General features: G+C 45.3%; 1 protein-coding gene across 3 annotated transcripts in view; it reads right to left on the bottom strand.

Annotated features, from left to right (window-relative positions):
• The window catches only part of MSRB3 (methionine sulfoxide reductase B3), a 289938-nt gene that overhangs the window by 66621 nt on the left and 196894 nt on the right, over nt 1–26423 (bottom strand). For all 3 annotated transcript variants that reach the window (XM_075344863.1, XM_075344862.1, XM_075344864.1), the window contains exon 4: nt 25713–25790. In XM_075344863.1, the coding sequence (XP_075200978.1) occupies nt 25713–25790 (78 nt within the window). The remainder of the gene's footprint in view (nt 1–25712; nt 25791–26423) is intronic.

Raw genomic sequence — 26423 nt, 5'->3', positions numbered from 1 at the left:
CTTTTAATTATCAAAGACTAGGCAACCTTAAATGTACAGTAAATAGCAGTGGAGGCTGCAGACCACAGTTGATTTCAGTTATTAATACTGCAGCACTGCAGTTTCAGCACCTTTTTAATATCAATGATCATACCCCTATTAGGAATTTTAAATTGCAACCTTGAGAGATTTGGATTGTGAAAATACATCAATGTTTTAGTCATTATTAATAAAAGTTATAATTTAATGAATCGATTGAACTTGTTAAGCTATCTGCTACCCCCAACAGGGCAACTGTCAATACATTCGTTATATGAAGCACTGAGGAAGCAATATTGCCTTCTACTTGGTGCCATATGGGAGATATGGACAAAAGTCAAGATTTCCAGATGTGCACATCTTTCAAAAATAAATAATAACACAATATGAATAACTGTAAAAAAATGGTTTCAGACCACACTGAAAAAGCCTTCACGTCACCAGCTGTTCCAGTCTTACGCTCCCAGCTTGTCACTCAATCACAAATAACAACTGGTCCATCTTTATCAAGCTGGATAGTGGTTTGATACCCTAGCTGCCTAAAGGGGAAAATGACTTTGAATTGCTTTTACCATGATAATTTAAACCGGGCACATGATATGTTTAAAGTAGTTTGATTAAGATTTTTTTAGTCTCTTACATTAAGGGTCTGTGCGCACTGGGAAATTTGTGTTTCTTAAGAAAAATCCGCATCCGCCGGCAGAATTCCGCACCCGCGGCAAAAACGTACCCAAAATCTGCATGCGGTTTTACCGCAGTTTGTTGCGGTTTTTCAGCGAGTAGGTATCTGTAGTTTTTAACGATTATCTATGGCAAAACCGCAGGTACCTGCGGAAAGGAAGTAATATGCTACTTCTTTTTTCTGCAGAAAATCTGCAGAAATTCTACAGCAAAACCTGTAGGGGAAAAAAAAACGCAGTGTGGGCACAGCATTTTGGATTTCCCATAGATTTTGCTGGGGAAGGACTGCAGAAAGGTTATGAACAAAAACCGCACCTTTTCTGCAGCACAAACCGTGGCAAATCCACGGCAAAAAACGCAGTGTGCGCACAGCGCCTAAACCTCTGCATTTGTAATTATGGTCATGTTTGTATTTGCATATCTATAAACACAACTTGTCTCGTGCAAACTTCTCTGCATCTCCATTGCAGAGGTGGCCGATAACCCACACAACAAGCTAAAAACTATAAAATGAAAAATCATTCTGTTTTTGAGATCAGAGATAATTTTGCACAGTTTTTTTGTTTTTAAAAGCAATTTTAACAACTTACAAACAGGAGACAGCGGCTTTAATTACTGTATGAATGACTATTAAAAGTTAAATATTACACCATTTATCTACTGGATAAATTATTGAAGATTGTTACCTCTATCAGCAGACACCTATCAGAGCCCAGATAGCAAATGACTCCAAGAGCTTACTTATTTTATAAGGTGTCGGTGGGAGAGAAATTCAACCTTTGTTGGAATGTCATGTTTCAAATATAGGTTAATACTTGTAAATTCAGAAGCCTTTGAAGCTGTGGGAAAACTCTACTTTGATAATTACTGTCAAGATGCTGCTGATGTGCTGTCATGCAGAATTACACCAATGCCTGGGTCTATCTACTCTAACCTCTGTGTTGCTGTATTGCCTTCAAACAGCTTTCAAATCAATTAGTGCATACGTTTGAGGCATGCTCATGGAATGCTTCGCAAAATTACTCTTTAGCAACATGTTTCCAGAGCAGGTGGAAACCAAGGAATGTGTGATAAAGGATCAAGATTATTGAAATGATTGCAAATAAAGTTTGTGTAATGGCTGATATTTCATTTATAAAAATAAAATATAAGCTGATCTATGTATTAGAGAGAAACTTGACAGCAAGTGAAAGAAGATAGATATCTCCTTTCAAGATATGAAATAAAGGCGACTCACTAAATTGTAATAATATAATAGCATATTGTGAGAAATATTATTTAAAATGTACCGTAACTTCTAATAAAGATAAGCTAAAATAAATGCCTCAATCTGTACTATCTACAAACAGCTAAAGTGATATGGTCAACCTGATAAACCAAACTCAGGTGATCACATAAAAAATCCCACATCAGTCTGCCCATTCAGGTTAATGTTAACGTATGTGAAATAATAGTTAACACCAGTGTAAGGCTGAGTTCACATGTCCATTCTGTTAAAAAGGATCCTGCAGATAACCATTGGGGAAAAAAATGGTGAAAACATAACTTTTTTTGTCAGTTGTTAAATAACTGATGTCTGCCGGATCAGTTTTATTACCATTGGAATCTATGGGGAATTGATCTGTTAACAGATGGCTATTTAGACATCTATTTATTTGCATTTGTAATGGATCAGTTTTTTTTTCTTACAGGATCCGCTTCAAATGGAAGATAAGTAGCAATCCGTTAACGGATCCATTCTATATAGACTCCAATGTTGAAAAAATGGATCCGGCAGAAGTCATTTTGCCAACGGATCTCTGCAGGATCCGTTCTAACAGATGATCACAGGACATGTGCACTTAGCCTAATAATGTACACAAGAACAAAAAGAATTGTTGATTAATTTATATCGTGACACTGAGAAAGCTCAGTGTACAGTGTACAATGTGAGATCTTCTGAGAACAACCACTTCCTTATCCACAGTTAGTATTTGTGATAAATCATATAAAAAATGTATGGAAAAGAGAAGATCTCATTGATCTGGACTCTGAGGTCTAAGGGCGGCATCACACGCTACGATATATCGGGCGATATGTCGTCGGGGTCACAAATTCCGTGATGCACATCCGGCATCGTTGGACATATCGTAAAGTGTGTGACAGCTATGAACGACTGTGAATGACCAAAAATACTCACCTTATCGTTGCTCGTTGACACGTCGTTCATTATCAAAATGTCGGTCCTCTTTTTGTGCTCCGGTTGTTCATCGTTCCTGAGGCAGCACACATCGCTCCGTGCGACACCCCGGGAACGACGAACACAGCTTACCTGCGTCCCGCCGGCAATGAGGAAGGAAGGGGGTGTTACATCCCGCTCATCTCCGCGCCCTCCGCTTCTATTGGTTGACCGCTGTGTGACGTCGCTGTGACGCCGAATGTCCCTCCCCTTCAGGAAGACGATGTTCGTCACCCACAGCGACGTCGTCGTTGTCGTCGACTTCGTGCGTGTGAGAGGGGGTTAACGACTTTGTGCGCCACGGGCAACTAATTGTGCTGTGTTCGTCGTTCCCGGGGTGTCACACGGAGTGATGTGTGCTGCCTCAGGAACGATGAACAACCGGAGCACAGAAGGAGGACCGACATTTTGAAAATGAACGACGTGTCAACGAGCAACGATAAGGGGAGTATTTTTGCTCATTCATAGTCATTCGTACCTGTCACATGTTACGATATGTCTAACGAAGCCATACCTTAATCCCAGGATGGAAATGAGGAGAATCTCTGCAATTCTTGTCAGCATGTTGGAGAAATCCCTAGTGAGAGCGTCGACTTCAGAGATACCAGAGGTGGTCATCACAGGAAAAGTGATGTTAAGATGTTGACCATAGACAACAAAGAAAGGTGACTTTGCAGAAGATTCGCTCACGTAATTATTGTACGAGAGTTCCGCCCAAGGCAACAGCTTAGCCCTATCATTGAGCTGAGCTACGCATTTGTGAAATACCGCAGAAAAGTTGTAAGAATCTGGTTGACCTGCTCTACATGGACGTTGGACTGAGGGTGGTATATAGATGAGAAATCCAACGATATATCAAGAAGTTTACACAGATCACATCCAGAATCTGGATGTGAACTGAAGGCCTCCATCAGACACAATCTAAAGCGGAAAACAATGGAGATGGAAAATATACTGAATGAATTTACTAACCAGCTCTGGAGCTGACGCAAAACCAGGCAGTTGGACAAAATATGCCATCTTCAAGAAGCAATCGAATACCAGCCAGATGACAGAGCACCCAGAGGACACTGGAACATCTGTAATAAAATCCATAGCTATATGCTGCCAGGGAGATGAAGGAACAGGAAGTGGTAGTTGCAGGCCAAATGGCCGTTGCTTGGGAGACTTGTTCCAAACACAAGAAGAGCAGGCAGAAATGAACTCCAGAATTTCCTTCTACATGGATGGCCACCAGTAACGTCACAAGATGAGCTCTATGATCTTTTTCTGCCCGGCATGGCCAGTGTAACACCCATACCGGTGTCATCGCACTCACCTGCTCCCCTCCCCTGGTGAGGACGTCTGTTTCCTCACCTGTCCAGGCATCCTGCGGTGGCAGTCCCATCCCAGTCTCATTCTGCTGCCTCCCGAAGCATCTGTAGACTCCCCAGGCTTTCAGCCTCTGCCCGTAAGGTGTGACCATGGCCACACCCCTTTTCTTAAAGGGACAGCATCCTCTTAACCTGGAAGTGCCTCCCAGGTCAGCTGCAAATCAAAAAAGTCCATGGAGCCTCTGTTAGGAGTCTCGACACAGAAACTAGCCAGATATCCCTCGGGGAAGGACCTAGCCAGAATCCTACTCCATACTGATGGACCCCGAAACAGCTTTCTGTTGATGGATACCTGGCCTTGGTATTTCCCTTGTCACATCTTTAAACTTTTCAAAGAGTTGGATATTGAATAAAAGGGCCACTTAATATGGTGGTTATGGTGCTCTCCTAAAAAGAGCCACTCCTTGGCTAGGTCCTTTCCGGAGGGACATCTGGCTAGTTTCTGTGTCAAGACTCCTAACAGAGGCTCCACGGACTTCTTTGATTTGAATATTTCCCAGGGGGCAATGCACCTAGGATTTCACTGTGTTGAGCACCATCGTTGGCCGCCGGCAGCGTTTTCTATGGCTGGTCTCCCTGAGATCAGTGATTGTTTTGTCTTGTTGGTCTACTAGGCATTGCTCCCACCTGGCCAGAATCCTACTCCACACTGATACGGGGCAATACCCCAAAACAGCTGTCTGTGGATGGATACCTGGCCATGGTATTTCCCTTGTCATATCTTTAAACTTGTCAAAGAGTTGGATATTGACTAAAAGGGCCACTTAATATGGTGGTTATGGTGGTCTCCTAAAAAGAGCCACTCCTTGGCTAGGTCCTTCCCGGAGGGATATCTGGCTAGTTTCTGTCCGGAGACTCCTAACAGACTTTTTTGATTTGCATATTTCCCAGGGGGCAATGCACCTAGGATTTCACTGTGTTGAGCGCCCTCGTTGGCTGCCGGCAGTGTTTTCTCTGGCTGGTCTCCCCGAGATCAGTGATTATTTTGTCTCCGAGGTCAGCTGGCAGTCTGGAGGTACTAAAAGCACCTTTGCCCTATGGGAGGTGCCTCAGCAATGAGTTTGAGTAATTGCTAGTTATCAGGCCCCTTAGCACTGCTGCTGATATTGTGTTGTTTGCTGCCACTTCTTTATATTTCAGTGCTGTGCTACCTTGCTGGTTCCACTACCATCCATGCTGGCTGACTTACATGATATCTATCTCTGCAAGTATCCAAGCTGGTTGCAGTTGCTGTACCATCCATCCATCTGTCCATCCATCCATCCCGGATGGAATCCCAACACCTGCTGCTGCTGTAATCTACTGCCAGAGCAAGTCACTGTGGCCAGCTGTTGCAGCACCAGTCTTCCGGAGTGGCACTCGGATTCATACTTGCAGCGTAACACACTCACCATTAGGGGTTCTGGAGAAGACCAGGCGTAGGGCAGTAGTCAGGCCCCTCTGGGTTTTTCTGTGTGCTGTGGCCCAGTGAGTTCACTAAACATCTATGTTTGCCCGGCGAGCATAACAGTCAGCCTCCTAGGACAAGTGACCGAACAACAAAATTTGCTTTCAATCAGACTTTGATACAAAAGTTTTCCCTTGGGCAAATTCAAGACTAATCCACCAGAGCCAGGGTAATCATCTTGGTGGGCTCAATGATATGCTGGAGCTCCTCCTCCTGGTAGGGAATTAGGAGGGACCTAGAGAGGGCATCTACCTAGATATAATTGTCTACCAAATGAAAATGGAGAATAAAATCAAAGCGGACAAGAGCAGGGACCATCTAGCTTGTTGTGGATTCAGGCTTTGTATGGACTGCAGGCAGGCAAGGTTCTTATGATCAGCGCAAATGATGATTGAATGAATTGCCCCTTCGAGAACGTACTCCCACTCCTCCAATTGCCAAGAATTCTCGATTCTCAATAGAATAGTTGCACTCAAGAGCAGAGAAATCCTTGGAGAAAAATAATCAGGAAACCATTTTGGAGACTTTTGTGTGAGGACCACCCCAGCCCCAGAAGACAAAGAATCAACCTCTAGTAAGAATTGTTTTTTAATGTTGGGCCTATGAAGCACAGGAGCAGAGGAGAAGGCCTTTTTCAAGGAAATAATGGCAGTTTGAGCCTCCATAGTCCAAATCTTAATATGTGTGCCCTTGCGGATCATAGCTCAAATCTGAGCGGTCAGAGATGAAAAATGAGAAATAAATTGTCGATAGTAGTTTGCAAATCCTAAAAATCATTGTATTGATTTGATGCCAGAAGGACAAAGCCATTTGAGAATTGCACACAATTTCTTAAGATCCATCTTCAATCCAGTATTCAAGATGATACAGCCTAAGAAGAGAAGCGAGACTTGCTTGATGACACACTTCTCAAACTTGGCATATGAACAATTATCTCAGAGTCTTCGCAGGACTTGGCAAATGTTCCTCCTGTGGGAAGTCAGCTCTGGAGCGAAAACAAGGATATCACTGAGTTACACCACCACACAAGAGTAGAGGAAATCTCGGAAGATATGGTTTATGAACTCTTGAAACACAACTGCGGCATTACTGAGCCCAAATGGCATAACACTTTATTCGTAGTGCCCGTCCAGGGTATTGAAAGCGGTCTTCCACTCGTCTTCCTTATGGATACGGATTAAGTTGTAAGCCCCTCTCAGATTAAGCTTGGTGAAGATCTTAGCTCACCTTTGACCATTAAACAAATATGGAATTAAAGGCAACAGATACTTCTTGTTACTTGTGATGCAGTTGAGACTCTTGTAATCGATACACAGACAGAGTTCCATCCTACTTCACAAAGAAGAAACCAGATGAATCCTCCAGGCAGGTTCTCTTTATACATACTCAGACATGGCTTGGGTCTCTACCAATGATAGAGGACAGATCCGGCCACAAGGAGCAGAGGACCCTGGAAACAAGTCAATGGGGTGGTTGTACAGCCTATGTGGAGGCAACGTTTCTGCCTTCTTCTTGTCAAAGATATCTGTCTATGACTAGTAGATAGGAGGCAAGCCTAGAAGGCAAGATGGTGTCACACGTGGCCGAACTGGTCAAACAGAGTTGAGACACCTGTCGTGACAAGATTGAGCCCAGCGGAGCACCTCTCCGGGTTTCCAGTCCAGAACAAGTTTGTGAGTATGGAGCCAAGGCAGACCCAAGAGGAGAGGGTGTGATAAGTTTGGAAGCACCAGAAAAGAAAGTTCTCTGTTTGCAACATTCCGAACTGGAGTTCTACTTGTTCTGCGACAATGTATATGGATTCTGATAAGGCCTTTCTATCGATGGATAATACTATCAAAGGACTTTGGAGACGTTGAACCAGAATCTAGTACTTATCCACCATAACTTCCTGCAGGAATTTTCCTGCCAATCTGGAGTCCAAGACTGCTGACTAGAGATGAGCGAACCGGTCCCGGTTCGGCTCGAGGTCGGTTCGCCGAACGGAGGTCCCGTTCGAGTTCGGCTCGTCGAACGTTCGACGAACCGAACTCGAACTGCATAGGAAACAATGGCAGGCAATCACAAACACAGAAAAACACCTAGAAAACACCCTCAAAGGTGTCCAAAAGGTGACAAACAACTCAAACACATGGGAAAGTGACAAGGACATATACTCATGCGAAAACAAAACAGCTGGACAAGGAAAAAGAGGAGGACACACAGATATAGGCATGGCACGCCCTTCTAAAATCATGTACAACACCGCAAGGTGACTCCAAGCGTAGTCTCCCTTTTTTCCAAAAATTGGGCCCCACACACACCCACCCCTTCAGTGGCAGCAGTTGTGCCCCAGTTGTACACTTCACAGCTACATTTGCATCAAGCACATTCAAAAATACGCCATTCTTATCCGTCCCCAGTATGACACCGGGGTAGGTAGCAAAGTCTTTCCTGATCCCAGCTCTGTTCATCTTGGCTTCTTTTAAAAACACAGCAAGCAAGGGTTACTCCAAGCGGAGTCTCCCTTTTTTCCAAAAATTGGGCCACACAGACACCCACCCCATCAGTGGCAGCACTTGGGCCCTAGTTGCAAACAGGATGTTTTGATTTGCATCAAGCACATTCAAAAATACGCCATTCTTATCCGTCCCCAGGATGACACCGGGGTAGGTAGCAAAGTCTTTCCTGATCCCAGCTCTGTTCATCTTGGCTTCTTTTAAAAACACAGCAAGCAAGGGTTACTCCAAGCGGAGTCTCCCTTTTTTCCAAAAATTGGGCCCCACACACACCCACCCCTTCAGTGGCAGCACTTGGGCCCTAGTTGCAAACAGGATGTTTTGATTTGCATCAAGCACATTCAAAAATACGCCATAATTAACCGTCCCCAGCGTGACACCGGGGTAGGTAGATAAAGTCTTTGCTGACCCATGACTTGTTCATCTTGGCTTCTTTTAAAAACAATGTAAGCAAGGGTTACTCCAAGCGGAGTCTCCCTTTTTTCCAAAAATTGGGCCCCACACACACCCACCCCTTCAGTGGCAGCAGTTGTGCCCCAGTTGTACACTTCACAGCTACATTTGCATCAAGCACATTCAAAAATACGCCATTCTTATCCGTCCCCAGGATGACACCGGGGTAGGTAGCAAAGTCTTTCCTGATCCCAGCTCTGTTCATCTTGGCGTCTTTTAAAAACACAGCAAGCAAGGGTTACTCCAAGCGGAGTCTCCCTTTTTTCCAAAAATTGGGCCACACAGACACCCACCCCATCAGTGGCAGCACTTGGGCCCTAGTTGCAAACAGGATGTTTTGATTTGCATCAAGCACATTCAAAAATACGCCATTCTTATCCGTCCCCAGGATGACACCGGGGTAGGTAGCAAAGTCTTTCCTGATCCCAGCTCTGTTCATCTTGGCTTCTTTTAAAAACACAGCAAGCAAGGGTTACTCCAAGCGGAGTCTCCCTTTTTTCCAAAAATTGGGCCACACAGACACCCACCCCATCAGTGGCAGCACTTGGGCCCTAGTTGCAAACAGGATGTTTTGATTTGCATCAAGCACATTCAAAAATACGCCATTCTTATCCGTCCCCAGGATGACACCGGGGTAGGTAGCAAAGTCTTTCCTGATCCCAGCTCTGTTCATCTTGGCTTCTTTTAAAAACACATCAAGCAAGGGTTACTCCAAGCGGAGTCTCCCTTTTTTCCAAAAATTGGGCCACACAGACACCCACCCCATCAGTGGCAGCACTTGGGCCCTATTTGCAAACAGGATGTTTTGATTTGCATCAAGCACATTCAAAAATACGCCATAATTAACCGTCCCCAGCGTGACACCGGGGTAGGTAGATAAAGTCTTTGCTGACCCATGACTTGTTCATCTTGGCTTCTTTTAAAAACAATGTAAGCAAGGGTTACTCCAAGCGGAGTCTCCCTTTTTTCCAAAAATTGGGCCACACACACACCCACCCCATCAGTGGCAGCACTTGGGCCCTAGTTGCAAACAGGATGTTTTGATTTGCATCAAGCACATTCCAAATCAACAAGCATTTACTCTCCCCAGGATGACACAGGGGTAGTAAATTCCTTGTGGATCCATGACTTGTTCATTTTGATGAACGTCAGTCTGTCCACATTGTCACTGGACAGACGCGTGCGCTTATCTGTCAGCACACACCCAGCAGCACTGAAGACACGTTCAGAGACAACGCTGGCAGCTGGACACGACAAAATCTCCAAGGCGTAAGTTGCGAGCTCTGGCCATTTTTCTAGGTTTGAAGCCCAAAAGGAGCAAGGCTCCAGTTGCACAGTCATGGCATCGATGTTCATTTGGAGATACTCCTGTATCATTCTCTCCAGCCGTTGACTATGTGTCAGACTTGTTGTCTCTGGTGGCCTTGCAAAAGAGGGTCTAAAAAAATTATGAAAAGATTCCATAAAATTGCTGTTACCAGCACCAGATACGGTCCTACTGGTACTGGTAGACTGTTGAAGATGACGAGACCGTCCCATGTTTGTCAAGTTACAACTGGGAGATTCCCTCCCTGCACCTGCACGGTTGTTTGGTGGAAAAGCCGAGCTAATATCGAGTAACAGCTTCTGCTGATACTCCTGCATACGTGCGTCCCTTTCTATGGCTGGAATTATGTCACAAAATTTGGACTTGTACCGGGGATCTAATAGTGTGGCAATCCAGTAGTCATCATCACTTCTAATTTTGACAATACGACTGTCATGTTGGAGGTAGTGCAACAAAAAGGCACTCATGTGTCTTGCGCAGCCATGCGGACCAAGTCCACGCTGTGTTTGTGGCATAGAGGTGCTACCCGTTCTTTCTTCCTCTGACATCTCCCCCCAACCTCTTTCAACTGAAATTTGACCAAGGTCTCCCTCATCCGCTGAGTCTTCCATGTCCATGGACAGTTCGTCCTCCATTTCTTCATGTTCTCCTGCACCTTGCTCAACATTTCGCCTGCTACTATGCGCCCTTGTCGATCCCTGTCCCCCATGGTCCCATGCCTGCTGCGTTGGTGATGATGAACGTCTGGACCTTGGTGATGTTGTTGTCCCTTGCGCATATGAATCCTCCTGTAGTTCCTCCCCTTCATGTTGCCCCACCCCCTGACTCCGAATAGTGTTTAGCGTGTGCTCCAGCATGTAAATGACTGGAATCGTCATGCTGATAATGGCATTGTCAGAGCTAAACATATTCGTCGCCATGTCGAAACTGTGCAGAAGGGTGCATAGGTCCTTGATCTGAGACCACTCCATCAGGGTGATCTGCCCCACCTCTGCATCTCGTTGGCCCAGGCTATACGTCATGACGTATTGCACCAGGGCTCTGCGGTGCTGCCACAGTCGCTGTAACATGTGGAGAGTTGAATTCCAGCGTGTCGCCACATCGCATTTCAGGCGATGAACCAGCAGGCCGAAAGACTTCTGGAGCGATGCAAGTCGCTCTGCTGCGGCGCTTGAACGGCGGAAGTGAGCAGACAGTTTTCGTGCCCTGTTCAGAAGGCCATCTAGGCCGGGATAGTGTGTTAAAAATTGCTGGACGACAAGGTTCAACACGTGAGCCATACAAGGTACGTGTGTCACCTTGCCCAGGCGAAGGGCCGCACCCAGGTTTGCAGCATTGTCGCACACGGCCTTACCAGGCTGCAGGCTGAGTGGAGACAACCATTTATTAAACTCGGACCGCAGAGCTGACCACAACTCCTCAGCTGTGTGACTCTTATTCCCAAGACATGTCAAGCTAAAGACCGCCTGATGCCGTTGCGCTCTGCTGCCAGCATAGTAATGAGGGGTGCGTGATTCCTTCTGCGCAGTGAGAACGCTGGTGGCCTGACCAGGCAGGCTTGGGGCGGAGGTGGAGGACCCAGATGAGGTGGAGGATGCAGAAGCAGTGGCGGAACTTGGACAGACAGAGGATTGACACACAAGTCGTGGGGACGGCAAGACTTGTGCAGCAGACCCTTCACCATCTATCACCATAGTTACCCAGTGCCCAGTCAGCGACATGTAACGTCCCTGTCCATGCTTACTGGTCCAAGTATCGGTGGTGAAATGCACCCGTTCACACACAGAGTTTCTCAAGGAAGCGGTGATGTTGTGTGCGACATGCTGGTGTAGCGCGGGCACACCTTTCTTAGAGAAGTAGTGGTGACTAGGCGTCTGGTACTGGGGCACAGCGACAGACATAAGGTCTCTAAAATCCTGTGTGTCCACTAGGCGGAAAGGCAGCATTTCGGTAGCCAACAGCTTACAGAGGGATAGAGTCAACCTCTTAGCTTTGTCATGGGTCGCAGGAAGTGGCCTTTTATTTGACCACATCTGAGGGACAGAGATCTGGCTGCTGTGTGTAGACGGTGTTGAATAGGGTGTCCCTGGAAAAATGCAGGTTTGTGAGGAAAGTGCAGGCGGAGACATGATGTTGCCTTCATCCAACGTTGGTGCTATCAATGTCTGAGAGAGCTGTACACACTCACTTGTTTCCCCTTCCAAACCAACTGACGACCTACCAAGCAAACTGCCTGTTGCGGTTACAGTGGTGGAAGTTGTGCGTGGAAAAACAGGTGTGACAGCTGTCCCCACAGTCCTAGAAGATGAAGAGCGCGCGGATGCACTGGAAGGGGCAGGCGGTGGATGGTTCGCTCCGCTAGGCCGCATTGCAGCACGGTGAGCTTCCCAACGGGACCTATGATATTTATTCATGTGACGATTCATGGAAGAAGTTGTCAAACTGCTGAGGTTTTGACCTCTACTAAGAGAATCATGACAAAGTTTACATATCACATAATTTGTGCAATCTTTTTCTATGTCAAAAAAGGACCAGGCTAGGCAAGGCTTAGAGGCCATGCGACCTGTTGATCCACCACGAATAATGCTCAGAGGCAGAGTGGTGGCTGAGGATCCAGTTGTAGACGTGCTACCAGTGCTCCGACTCTGTCCAGGAAGGCGCAAGGTAACTTCGTCGTTGGTTGCATCCTCCTCTACCGCCTCTGTTGACCTCCTCGAGTGCCTGACTGGGGGTTGACAGTAGGTGGGATCTAGAACTTCATCATCAATTGTTGTGTTTGCACTCCCCTCCCCCTCAGACCGAGCCTCTTCTTGCCCTGACCGAATATTTAAGTTGTCATCCCAATCGGGTATCTGCGTCTCATCTTCATCAGAATGTTCCTCATTGTCTATAACCACAGGTGTTACAGTTTGTGACAAAGGGTCAACATTATGCTCAGAAACTTGTTCCTCACGGCCTGAATCCGAGTCACAAAGGTTCTGGGCATCACTGCAGACCATTTCCTGTTCTGTACTCACTGTAGCTTGGGAGCAGACCTCTGATTCCCAGGCTATAGTGTGACAGAACAGCTCTGCAGACTCAGCCATCTCAGTTCCACCATACTGTGCAGGGCTGATGGAGACTTCAGAGCTGGGAGAAATCAAGTGTGATTGGGATGACAACTCAGAGGACTGGTGTTTTTTGGATGCGGTACTTGAAGTGGCTGAGAGGGCACTTGTTGGACCACTTGAGATCCATTCAAGCATTTTCCTTTTTTGCTCATCATCTACCTTTCTTCCTGTTGTTCGTGTCCATAAAAAAGGGAGCACATCGGATTGTCCATGGTAAGTAGTAGACATCTTACTTTTGCTGGTAGAGGGTCTATCTTCAGCAGATGATAATGGAGCTTTGCCACCTTCCCCACGGACAAAACCTTTTTTGCCTTTTCCACCACGCCTCTTCCCCTTTCCACCAGCATCTGTCATTTTGCCACTCATGTTGATTGCGACAAGATTGTGGACTGAAAATGTGGTAGTAAAAATTGAGAGGTGGTGTAGATTGCAGTGGTGGTCTAGCTTTATTAACAGCAGAATAATAAAGAATAAATATCCCTGACAATGCAACTACGGCCCTTAAACTGGCAGCAAAAATTGCTAGTATAATGGCTTAGTTATAATGAGTTGGAGTGTGCAACGCAGGCAGATGCGCTCTGCAAATGTCTTTGCACTAGTGGGACTATAGCAAAGTCCAATAGCCACGTATAGGATGCCACTAGGTACACTGAGTGTTTGCTAGTATAATGGCTTAGTTATAATGAGTTGGAGTGTGCAACGCAGGCAGATACGCTCTGCAAATGTCTTTGCACTAGTGGGACTATAGCAAAGTCCAATAGCCACGTATAGGATGCCACTAGGTACACTGAGTGTTTGCTAGTATAATGGCTTAGTTATAATGAGTTGGAGTGTGCAACGCAGGCAGATGCGCTCTGCAAATGTCTTTGCACTAGTGGGACTATAGCAAAGTCCAATAGCCACGTATAGGATGCCACTAGGTACACTGAGTGTTTGCTAGTATAATGGCTTAGTTATAATGAGTTGGAGTGTGCAACGCAGGCAGATGCGCTCTGCAAATGTCTTTGCACTAGTGGGACTATAGCAAAGTCCAATAGCCACGTATAGGATGCCACTAGGTACACTGAGTGTTTGCTAGTATAATGGCTTAGTTATAATGAGTTGGAGTGTGCAACGCAGGCAGATGCGCTCTGCAAATGTCTTTGCACTAGTGGGACTATAGCAAAGTCCAATAGCCACAGATAGGATGCCACTAGGTACACAGAGTGTTTGCTAGTATAATGGCTTAGTTATAATGAGTTGGAGTGTGCAACGCAGGCAGATGCGCTCTGCAAATGTCTTTGCACTAGTGGGACTATAGCAAAGTCCAATAGCCACGTATAGGATGCCACTAGGTACACTGAGTGTTTGCTAGTATAATGGCTTAGTTATAATGAGTTGGAGTGTGCAACGCAGGCAGATGCGCTCTGCAAATGTCTTTGCACTAGTGGGACTATAGCAAAGTCCAATAGCCACGTATAGGATGCCACTAGGTACACTGAGTGTTTGCTAGTATAATGGCTTAGTTATAATGAGTTGGAGTGTGCAACGCAGGCAAATGCGCTCTGCAAATGTCTTTGCACTAGTGGGACTATAGCAAAGTCCAATAGCCACGTATAGGATGCCACTAGGTACACTGAGTGTTTGCTAGTATAATGGCTTAGTTATAATGAGTTGGAGTGTGCAACGCAGGCAGATGCGCTCTGCAAATGTCTTTGCACTAGTGGGACTATAGCAAAGTCCAATAGCCACATATAGGATGCCACTAGGTACACTGAGTGTTTGCTAGTATAATGGCTTAGTTATAATGAGTTGGAGTGTGCAACGCAGGCAGATGCGCTCTGCAAATGTCTTTGCACTAGTGGGACTATAGCAAAGTCCAATAGCCACGTATAGGATGCCACTAGGTACACTGAGTGTTTGCTAGTATAATGGCTTAGTTATAATGAGTTGGAGTGTGCAACGCAGGCAGATGCGCTCTGCAAATGTCTTTGCACTAGTGGGACTATAGCAAAGTCCAATAGCCACGTATAGGATGCCACTAGGTACACTGAGTGTTTGCTAGTATAATGGCTTAGTTATAATGAGTTGGAGTGTGCAACGCAAGCAGATGCGCTCTGCAAATGTCTTTGCACTAGTGGGACTATAGCAAAGTCCAATAGCCACGTATAGGATGCCACTAGGTACACAGAGTGTTTGCTAGTATAATGGCTTAGTTATAATGAGTTGGAGTGTGCAACGCAGGCAGATGCGCTCTGCAAATGTCTTTGCACTAGTGGGACTATAGCAAAGTCCAATAGCCACGTATAGGATGCCACTAGGTACACTGAGTGTTTGCTAGTATAATGGCTTAGTTATAATGAGTTGGAGTGTGCAACGAAGGCAGATGCGCTCTGCAAATGTCTTTGCACTAGTAGGACTATAGCAAAGTCCAATAGCCACGTATAGGATGCCACTAGGTACACTGAGTGTTTGCTAGTATAATGGCTTAGTTATAATGAGTTGGAGTGTGCAACGCAGGCAGATGCGCTCTGCAAATGTCTTTGCACTAGTGGGACTATAGCAAAGTCCAATAGCCACGTATAGGATGCCACTAGGTACACTGAGTGTTTGCTAGTATAATGGCTTAGTTATAATGAGTTGGAGTGTGCAACGCAGGCAGATGCGCTCTGCAAATGTCTTTGCACTAGTGGGACTATAGCAAAGTCCAATAGCCACGTATAGGATGCCACTAGGTACACTGAGTGTTTGCTAGTATAATGGCTTAGTTATAATGAGTTGGAGTGTGCAACGCAGGCAGATGCGCTCTGCAAATGTCTTTGCACTAGTGGGACTAAAGCAAAGTCCAATAGCCACGTATAGGATGCCACTAGGTACACTGAGTGTTTGCTAGTATAATGGCTTAGTTATAATGAGTTGGAGTGTGCAACGCAGGCAGATGCGCTCTGCAAATGTCTTTGCACTAGTGGGACTATAGCAAAGTCCAATAGCCACAGATAGGATGCCACTAGGTACACAGAGTGTTTGCTAGTATAATGGCTTAGTTATAATGAGTTGGAGTGTGCAACGCAGGTAGATGCGCTCTGCAAATGTCTTTGCACTAGTGGGACTATAGCAAAGTCCAATAGCCACGTATAGGATGCCACTAGGTACACTGAGTGTTTGCTAGTATAATGGCTTAGTTATAATGAGTTGGAGTGTGCAACGCAGGCAGATGCGCTCTGCAAATGTCTTTGCACTAGTGGGACTATAGCAAAGTCCAATAGCCACGTATAGGATGCCACTAGGTACACTGAGTGTTTGCTAGTATAATGGCTTAGTTATAATGAGTTGGAGTGTGCAACGCAGGCAGATGCGCTCTGCAAATGTCTTTGCACTAGTGGGACTATAGCAAAGTCCAATAGCCACGTATAGGATGCCACTAGGTACACAGAGTGTTTGCTAGTATAATGGCTTAGTTATAATGAGTTGGAGTGTGCAACGCAGGCAGATGCGCTCTGCAAATGTCTTTGCACTAGTGGGACTATAGCAAAGTCCAATAGCCACGTATAGGATGCCACTAGGTACACTGAGTGTTTGCTAGTATAATGGCTTAGTTATAATGAGTTGGAGTGTGCAACGAAGGCAGATGCGCTCTGCAAATGTCTTTGCACTAGTAGGACTATAGCAAAGTCCAATAGCCACGTATAGGATGCCACTAGGTACACTGAGTGTTTGCTAGTATAATGGCTTAGTTATAATGAGTTGGAGTGTGCAACGCAGGCAGATGCGCTCTGCAAATGTCTTTGCACTAGTGGGACTATAGCAAAGTCCAATAGCCACGTATAGGATGCCACTAGGTACACTGAGTGTTTGCTAGTATAATGGCTTAGTTATAATGAGTTGGAGTGTGCAACGCAGGCAGATGCGCTCTGCAAATGTCTTTGCACTAGTGGGACTATAGCAAAGTCCAATAGCCACGTATAGGATGCCACTAGGTACACTGAGTGTTTGCTAGTATAATGGCTTAGTTATAATGAGTTGGAGTGTGCAACGCAGGCAGATGCGCTCTGCAAATGTCTTTGCACTAGTGGGACTATAGCAAAGTCCAATAGCCACAGATAGGATGCCACTAGGTACACTGAGTGTTTGCTAGTATAATGGCTTAGTTATAATGAGTTGGAGTGTGCAACGCAGGCAGATGCGCTCTGCAAATGTCTTTGCACTAGTGGGACTATAGCAAAGTCCAATAGCCACGTATAGGATGCCACTAGGTACACTGAGTGTTTGCTAGTATAATGGCTTAGTTATAATGAGTTGGAGTGTGCAACGCAGGCAGATGCGCTCTGCAAATGTCTTTGCACTAGTGGGACTATAGCAAAGTCCAATAGCCACAGATAGGATGCCACTAGGTACACAGAGTGTTTGCTAGTATAATGGCTTAGTTATAATGAGTTGGAGTGTGCAACGCAGGTAGATGCGCTCTGCAAATGTCTTTGCACTAGTGGGACTATAGCAAAGTCCAATAGCCACGTATAGGATGCCACTAGGTACACTGAGTGTTTGCTAGTATAATGGCTTAGTTATAATGAGTTGGAGTGTGCAATGCAGGCAGACGCGCTCTGCAAATGTCTTTGCACTAGTGGGACTATAGCAAAGTCCAATAGCCACGTATAGGATGCCACTAGGTACACTGAGTGTTTGCTAGTATAATGGCTTAGTTATAATGAGTTGGAGTGTGCAACGCAGGCAGATGTGCTCTGCAAATGTCTTTGCACTAGTGGGACTATAGCAAAGTCCAATAGCCACGTATAGGATGCCACTAGGTACACTGAGTGTTTGCTAGTATAATGGCTTAGTTATAATGAGTTGGAGTGTGCAACGCAGGCAGATGCGCTCTGCAAATGTCTTTGCACTAGTGGGACTATAGCAAAGTCCAATAGCCACAGATAGGATGCCACTAGGTACACTGAGTGTTTGCTAGTATAATGGCTTAGTTATAATGAGTTGGAGTGTGCAACGCAGGCAGATGCGCTCTGCAAATGTCTTTGCACTAGTGGGACTATAGCAAAGTCCAATAGCCACAGATAGGATGCCACTAGGTACACTGAGTGTTTGCTAGTATAATGGCTTAGTTATAATGAGTTGGAGTGTGCAACGCAGGCAGATGCGCTCTGCAAATGTCTTTGCACTAGTGGGACTATAGCAAAGTCCAATAGCCACGTATAGGATGCCACTAGGTACACTGAGTGTTTGCTAGTATAATGGCTTAGTTATAATGAGTTGGAGTGTGCAACGCAGGCAGATGCGCTCTGCAAATGTCTTTGCACTAGTGGGACTATAGCAAAGTCCAATAGCCACAGATAGGATGCCACTAGGTACACTGAGTGTTTGCTAGTATAATGGCTTAGTTATAATGAGTTGGAGTGTGCAACGCAGGCAGATGCGCTCTGCAAATGTCTTTGCACTAGTGGGACTATAGCAAAGTCCAATAGCCACAGATAGGATGCCACTAGGTACACTGAGTGTTTGCTAGTATAATGGCTTAGTTATAATGAGTTGGAGTGTGCAACGCAGGCAGATGCGCTCTGCAAATGTCTTTGCACTAGTGGGACTATAGCAAAGTCCAATAGCCACAGATAGGATGCCACTAGGTACACTGAGTGTTTGCTAGTATAATGGCTTAGTTATAATGAGTTGGAGTGTGCAACGCAGGCAGATGTGCTCTGCAAATGTCTTTGCACTAGTGGGACTATAGCAAAGTCCAATAGCCACGTATAGGATGCCACTAGGTACACTGAGTGTTTGCTAGTATAATGGCTTAGTTATAATGAGTTGGAGTGTGCAACGCAGGCAGATGCGCTCTGCAAATGTCTTTGCACTAGTGGGACTATAGCAAAGTCCAATAGCCACAGATAGGATGCCACTAGGTACACTGAGTGTTTGCTAGTATAATGGCTTAGTTATAATGAGTTGGAGTGTGCAACGCAGGCAGATGCGCTCTGCAAATGTCTTTGCACTAGTGGGACTATAGCAAAGTCCAATAGCCACGTATAGGATGCCACTAGGTACACTGAGTGATTGCTAGTATAATGGCTTAGTTATAATGAGTTGGAGTGTGCAATGCAGGCAGATGCGCTCTGCAAATGTCTTTGCACTAGTGGGACTATAGCAAAGTCCAATAGCCACGTATAGGATGCCACTAGGTACACTGAGTGTTTGCTAGTATAATGGCTTAGTTATAATGAGTTGGAGTATGCAGAGGACACGAGGGTACAGTGCCAGGATTTTGGGGCTCTGGGTAGAGGAATGGAAGCCTGCCTTTCTATCCCTCCTAATAGGGAAATGCAGGGAGGAAATCCCTGACCTTGGCTACACAGACGCTGGCGCTGTTTTCAGGACCTGTCACCTTAACTCTGACCCTGCCGGTTTGAGCCCTTAAAAGGACTGCTATAAAGTGCTCTCCCTAAGCTGTCTAACGCTGTGTATGCAGCGCATACAGCTGTATCGGCGATAGGACTGAGGAGGACGGAGCTGCGACAGTGATGTCTGACACCAAAGACGCAGAAGGCAGATAATGGCGTCCTGGAAGAAAATGTCCGGTTTTATCATGCAGGGACATGTGTCATGGACATCCTATCACACATGCCGTTGCTTCTCTGGCTCAAAGTCCACTTAGCTGTGTGTGTGTCTGGGATTGGCTGACATGCTGGCCCGCCCCACAAGACGCACGCGCTTAGGGAAGGAAGACAAGAAAAAAAAAAAAAATGGCGATCGCCATTATAGAAACAGCAGTGATCTGAAGGCGCTGCTCACGCACACTATACACTGAAATGTCATAATAGTGTGATTCACAGAGTGACTTACACTATTACAGCAGAAACCAAGCTAGGATTTAGCTGGTTTTTTGCTGCTAGAACCGTTCTCGAACGTTTCTAGAACTATCGAGCTTTTGCAAAAAGCTCGAGTTCTAGTTCTATCTAGAACAGGCCCCAAAATCACTCGAGCCTAGAACTGGAGAGCTATGAGCCACGAACCGCGCTCAACTCTACTGCTGACACAGAGAACCAGATATCTCCACATAACATGGACACTGGGAGAGTTAGCCAAGAGGGCGAGTTAACTTCACCTAGGGCAACCTCCCCAACAAACCCTAGACTTGGGCGTTTTCCAATTTCAATGGTCAAAAATGGATAAAATGTTTAACGCTACCTTTGACAAGATAATGTTCCTGCCGTTGCTTGGTTAGCTTGACGAAATCAACCTCCATTGGTTCTAAAGTGGCTACGGGCGTGGGAGTCTGGTAGATAAGAGCATGGAGCTAGACACAGTGGTGTTCTTCAGCATGCCACCTCCCTGGCTTGTTCCTGGATAATAAGATCAATCTGGGTAGCAAAGGAGATTAGGTCATCAAAGGTAGTGGTGGTATCACAGCCAGCCAGTTTATCCTTAATCCTCCGGGACAGGCCATCCCAGAAAATGGCTACTAGCACCTCATTTTTCCATCCAAACTCAGAGGAAAGGGTACTGAATTGCACCGCCTATTGACCTGCAATCTGGCTACCCTGTTGCAACTTGAGAAGAGAGTATACTAGTGTGGTGGCACAATCTGGCTTGTCAAAGACCTTGCGTAAGGTCCCCAAGAAGACCTGAATGTCTGAGATGATTGGATATCCTCTCTCCCATAGTGGGTTAATAGAGGTGAGAGCCTCTCCTCCTAGATAGAACATGAAAAAGGCCATTTTGATCAGGTCTGAAGTGGACTGGTGGGACAGCAATTCAAAGTGCAGCATCCACTGGTTGATGAATCCCCGGTATAGTTTAGGGTCACTGTCAAATCGTGGTAGGGCAAACAGGCATTGACTGGCTCCAGGAACAAGGGTTGCAGGCTGAGAAGTAGCTTCAGCAAGGGCTAGGGAAGGAGAAACGGACGGTGCCAGAGTGTTGAGAAAGACGTTCATTGACCACAGGTCAGGGGTTTTTTTTGCTGTTCTTGTTGGCAGGTCATCTCCTGAAATAACTCCAAGAGAGTGTGGATGATTGGCATCAGCGGGGTCCATGGCCTGAGCAAACTGTTTTGCTAGTGGGTGTGGATCCACTGCGCCATGGACCAGGCTTACCCTGTAAGTAAGTCTACGCATTTAAAGGGTCACAGCCCCCTTCCTCAGGACAAATATCAAATGACAGGATAATCAATCCTGTCATTTGATATTTGTCCTGAGGAAGGGGGCTGTGACCCTTGAAACGCGTAGACTCGTATCTTCTGTTTGAATAAAAAGACATGGATTATTAATATCTGCCTTCTGGAATGGTGATGAGCGCGGCATGACACCGTTTTTTCCTGAACAACTACAGATAAGCAAAGCACAGTTGTTTGTGTTTTTTTTTAACCCTTACAGCATTCTGTCCTTAGCTTACATAGTATAAACCTGCTGACAGATTTCATTTAGGCATGAGAAATTCATGCTAAATGAGGTTGAGATCTGGTGATTGACTAGGCAATTGCAAAATATAAAAATATTCCACTTCTTTGCCTTAAAACCTCCTGGGTTCCTTTTGCAGTATGTTTTGGGTTATTGCCCATCTGTACTGTGAGGTGCCATCCAATCAACCTTCCTACATTTTCTTGAACCTGAGCAGAAAATATAGCCCTGTACAATTCGGAAATCATCCAGCTGCTTCTGTCTTCAGTCCCATCATCAATAAACATTTGTGACCCAGTGCCATTGGAAGCCATGCATGCCCATACCATCACACTGCCTTCACCATGTTTTACACAGGTTATGGCGTACTTTGGATCATGAGCTGTTCCAAGCCTCCCCTATACTTTCTTCTTCTCATCATACTGCTACAGGTTTTCCAGACCTTGGCTGGTTTTCTTAGATGCTTTTTGGCAAACTGTAATCTGTCCTTTCCATTTTGAAGGCTGACTAATGGTTTCCACCTTGTGGTGAACCCTATGTATTTACTCTCATGAAGTCTTCTCTTTATGGTAGATGTAGATACTGAAACACCTACTTCCAGGAAATTGTTCTTTACTTGGCTGGTTGTTGTGAAGGTGTTTTCTTCACCATGGACAGGATTCTATGATCATCCACCACTGTTGTCTTCTGTGGAGATACAGGTCTTTTTGGGTTCCCAAGCTCATCAGCGTGCTCTTATTTTTGAAGGGGGTATCAAACCGTTGATTTGGCCACTCCTAACATTTCTGCTATCTCTCTGATGGATTTCTTCTTTTTTCTCAGCCTAATGATAGTCTGTTTCTTTTCTATTGAGATCTCCTTTGGCCACATGTTGTCGGCTTACAGCAATAGCTTTCAAATGCAAATGCCATACCTGGAATCAACAAAGTGTGGTTTTGTTTACATGCAATGTTAGGCTAAGTTCACACATCCGTTTTTTCCAATCCGGTTTGTGCCTGATGCTACGGATTCGTCTCAGATTGTGTAAAAACTGATGCGACAGATCCGGTAAAGAAAACGGATGGTTTTTTTTATGCTGATAGAGAGAGACCCCATTATCACCGCACAAACACCGACACTACCGCCCCCACCATCACCGCACACGTAGGCACTACCGCACGCATCATCACCGCACACACCGGCACTACCGCCCCAATCATCACCGCACACCCCCGGCACTACCGCACGCATTATCACCGCACCCACCCTGGCATTACCGCATGCATCATCACCGCACCCACCCTGGCACTACCGCACGCATCATCACCGCACACATTCCGACACTACTGCCCACATCATCACCGCACACACCCCGGCACTACCGCCCCAATCATCACCACACACACCCCGGCACTACCGCACGCATCATCACCGCACACACCCCAGCACTACCTCAGTGCCGTCCCCTCTGACAGCGCGATTCACTTCAGTTACTACGTGGAGCTGATAGAGAGCGGTGGTGTTCTACTACCGCTCCTGTCAGCTTCATGTAGCAGAGCTGAAAGTGTTGTGGGACCTCTGTGGATTACTTCAGACCTGGAGGGGTATTTGGGGATTTTAATAAAATGGTGAAAGAGGGTGTTTTTTTTGTCTTTCATTCCAAATAAAGTATTTTTTTGGGTGTATGTGTTTATTTACTTTCACTTACAGGTTAATTATTGGGGGTGTCTCATAGACGTCTGCCATGATTAACCCTTTATTACCCCGATTGCCACCACAGCAGGGCATTTCGGGATGAGCCGGGTAGAGTCCCAGGACTGTCGCATCTAATGGATGCGGCAATTCCGGGCAGCTGCTGGCTGATATTGTTAGGCTGTGGGGGCTCTCCATAACGTGGAGCTCCCCATCCTGAGAATACCAGCCTTCAGCCGTATGGCTTTATCTTGGCTGGTATCAAAATTGGGGAGACCCGCCGCACGCCGTTTTTTTTTAAATTATTTATTTATTTATTTTACTGCAAGATATAGACCTGCCCACCGGCAGCTGTGATTGGTTGCAGTGAGACAGCTGTCACTCAGCGTGGGGGCGTGTCTGACTGCAACCAATCATAGGCGCCGGTGGGCGGGGAAAGCAGTGAATACGAGATTGAATAATGGGCGGCCGGCATTTTCAAATCAGGAGAAGCTGCCAGAGCTTTGTAACAGCCGTGCAGCGCCACGCCGGTGATCGGTGAGTGGGTGAGAGTGAGTGAATGAGTCAGTGAGTGAGTGAGTGAGTGTTTGAGAGAGAGTGAGTGATTGATTTTCTGACAAGCAGTGAATTTATATCACTTCTGGGCATGCTCAGAAGTAAAAACCGAATCCGGTACATGATTCTGGCATTTGAGGCATGCCACCGTATCCGGCGCACATAGACTTTCATTATGCACCATGCCGCACAGCGTCGCACCCGGCGCTATGCAGTTTTTTGCCGCTGGCAAAAAATGCTCCTCTCTGCGTCCTGTGCGGCCGCCGGAGTGACGATTTTTGCCGCATCCGGCAAAAACCGGATCAAACGCAAGTACATGCAGCACAATCCGGCGCTAATAAAAGTCTATGAGGAAAAACCGTACCCGGCGGCAAAAAAACCCGGATGCATTTTTCCCGCAAAGCGCCGGATTGTGCCGCACAGCAAAAACCTGATGTGTGAACATACCCTTAGTTTAAGCTTCAGTAGCTTTATCATTAGTCTGAGTGAGGAGCACGTGAGCTCAAGTTCAATTCCTCCCCCCTCTAGGGATTAGCAGCTTTTGTCTATGAAAATATACATTGAAAGCCTGATGTGGGCGGGGCAGCCTTTTAAGCTCTGCTGCTTTGCTAAAACTAAAATCTTTGATTGTGTCAGAATGCAGTGAATATGCATGAGCTCAATGAGCGGCCCTGGAAGATGGATAAGTGGCCGTGGAAGGAGTTACTGTAGAGCTAAGTATTGCGCGCTCTCTTTATTATTTTTTAATTTATTAATAAATTTATTTGTACTTTATTTTTTTAATTTCCCGAGAGCCTGATCTGGGTGCCTTTGAACCCGTGGGGCTCAGACTTTATAGTTCAATCTACCCATCACTATTTTTCACAAAAAAAGCAACAAAATCGAATTGACAAAAACACACCTAAAACACAACAAAAATGCGGTATCCTTACAAGCGTCTTTTTTTTTTTTTTTTTTCTTTCATTTCCAGGCTCTCTGGGACAAGTTGCAGTTTTTGGTGCAGTTTTGATATCTCAAATGTCCAGTTTTTTGTGACAACAAAACTACAGCGTACACATGTAGCCTAACACTATAAAACCTTTTTCAGGTCTAGTGCAATGGCCATATATATGTATGTATCGCATTTGACCACTGGAGCCACATAAAATACAAGTGCAGAATTTTTTTACCTATGGTATCTTTGCATATGGATCAATATTTAAAAATAAAGGCCAGAAAATGCCTTAATATTATGTTGCTGTTATGAAACAGCACATTTTCTGGCAGGCTTTCACCTAGTGATAAGTAGGGCATACTAATTTGTATATAAAGGCGAAATGTGCCTATAAATAGACAAATATTTCAATAAACATCATTCACAAATTTACTATAGTTTTGTAACACCTTATTTTGTCAAAAGCTACAATGCAAAGAGTAAAAAGGTATTTAGATAAGCTACAGTCAGATATAAAAGTATATTTGATGCAAAATATATGATTAGTCCTATAACTTATGTTAGAATAAAAATGGTGTCAATGTCCTGTAAATGGAGATTCAAAAAGTAAACAATAAAAAGACAGGTAGCAGTTATGTCACATTAGGCTTAAAGGCAATGTGTCAACAGGTTTTTGTTATGGAATTAGACAGCAAGATGATGTAGGGAGAGAGATCCTGACTGCACTGGGCTGTTTGTTGCAGTTTCAATCAAATCAGAGTTTTATTAGTAGGACTAGTTGTCTCGTGCCATTAGTCCTTCCAATTATTTGTGTAACTGCACCGTCACCACTGATTAGCAGTTTTCTGCCTATGCACAGTGTATAGGAAAAGCTGCCAATCAGTGGAGGGGGCTGGGTTAGAGAAAACTGAGAAATTAGAGAACTGCTGCAGAAAAAACTGTGATTTTATCAAAACTGCCTTTACATTATGCACCGCTCAGATTATAAAGCATAGATCTAAAAAGCTATAGAATAGATGTAATGATAATTTGTAGCTCTGACTTACCTGAAAAGAGTCACTCCACAGACAATACATTTGTATGTCCCAGTTGCTGTGTTGTGCGTGTATTCCCCGGCAAAGGCACTGCAATACAAGTGAGTTTACAAACATGAGAGCTGGAAAGGGTTCAACATAACATTAATAAAAAGAAATATGTCTAGTGGATGTGAGCATCTTCATTACAGTCTGCTTTCTCAGGACCTAGTTAATATTCTCATTTTACATGAAATTTTAGGAATGACCTAATCTCTCTGCTGGCATGCACTATATCATTTTGCTGGTAAGTGATCTGGATGGCAAATCTTCTGAACCAATGGTATGATCTCCTGCCAACTCTTGATGGGCTGTATTGCCAGTGATTCACATTCTGCAAATAGTCTGATGTCTAAAGAAGAGAGCTCTGCCTATAAAATGAGACCCCATGTGTGGTAAGGAGCCTTTTCAGGTCATGGATGGAAACACGCAGTTACATCATTAATACATTTGGATCAGAGGTAAGCCAGGGCTTGCTGCCAAGCTCCATGGTATAAATTAGACAACAAAATGGTTAGTCCTTGGCAAGCTACACTTCATGCTGGAATCAGCTGAGACAGACTTTATTCACTAAAAACAGTTTTGGAAGGGAACTCTTTTTTTTTCAGGACGTAGGGCTTGCGGCCAAGGACTAAAGCCATGTGAGGGCAGTTATTGAACATTTTTGACATTCCAACCACAAAT

This window comes from Anomaloglossus baeobatrachus, chromosome 4 (assembly GCF_048569485.1).
Source record: "Anomaloglossus baeobatrachus isolate aAnoBae1 chromosome 4, aAnoBae1.hap1, whole genome shotgun sequence".
Classification (NCBI taxonomy): Eukaryota; Metazoa; Chordata; class Amphibia; order Anura; family Aromobatidae; genus Anomaloglossus; species Anomaloglossus baeobatrachus.
Note: the sequence above shows the minus strand (reverse complement) of the source record. Positions and strands in the feature narration are given on the sequence as shown.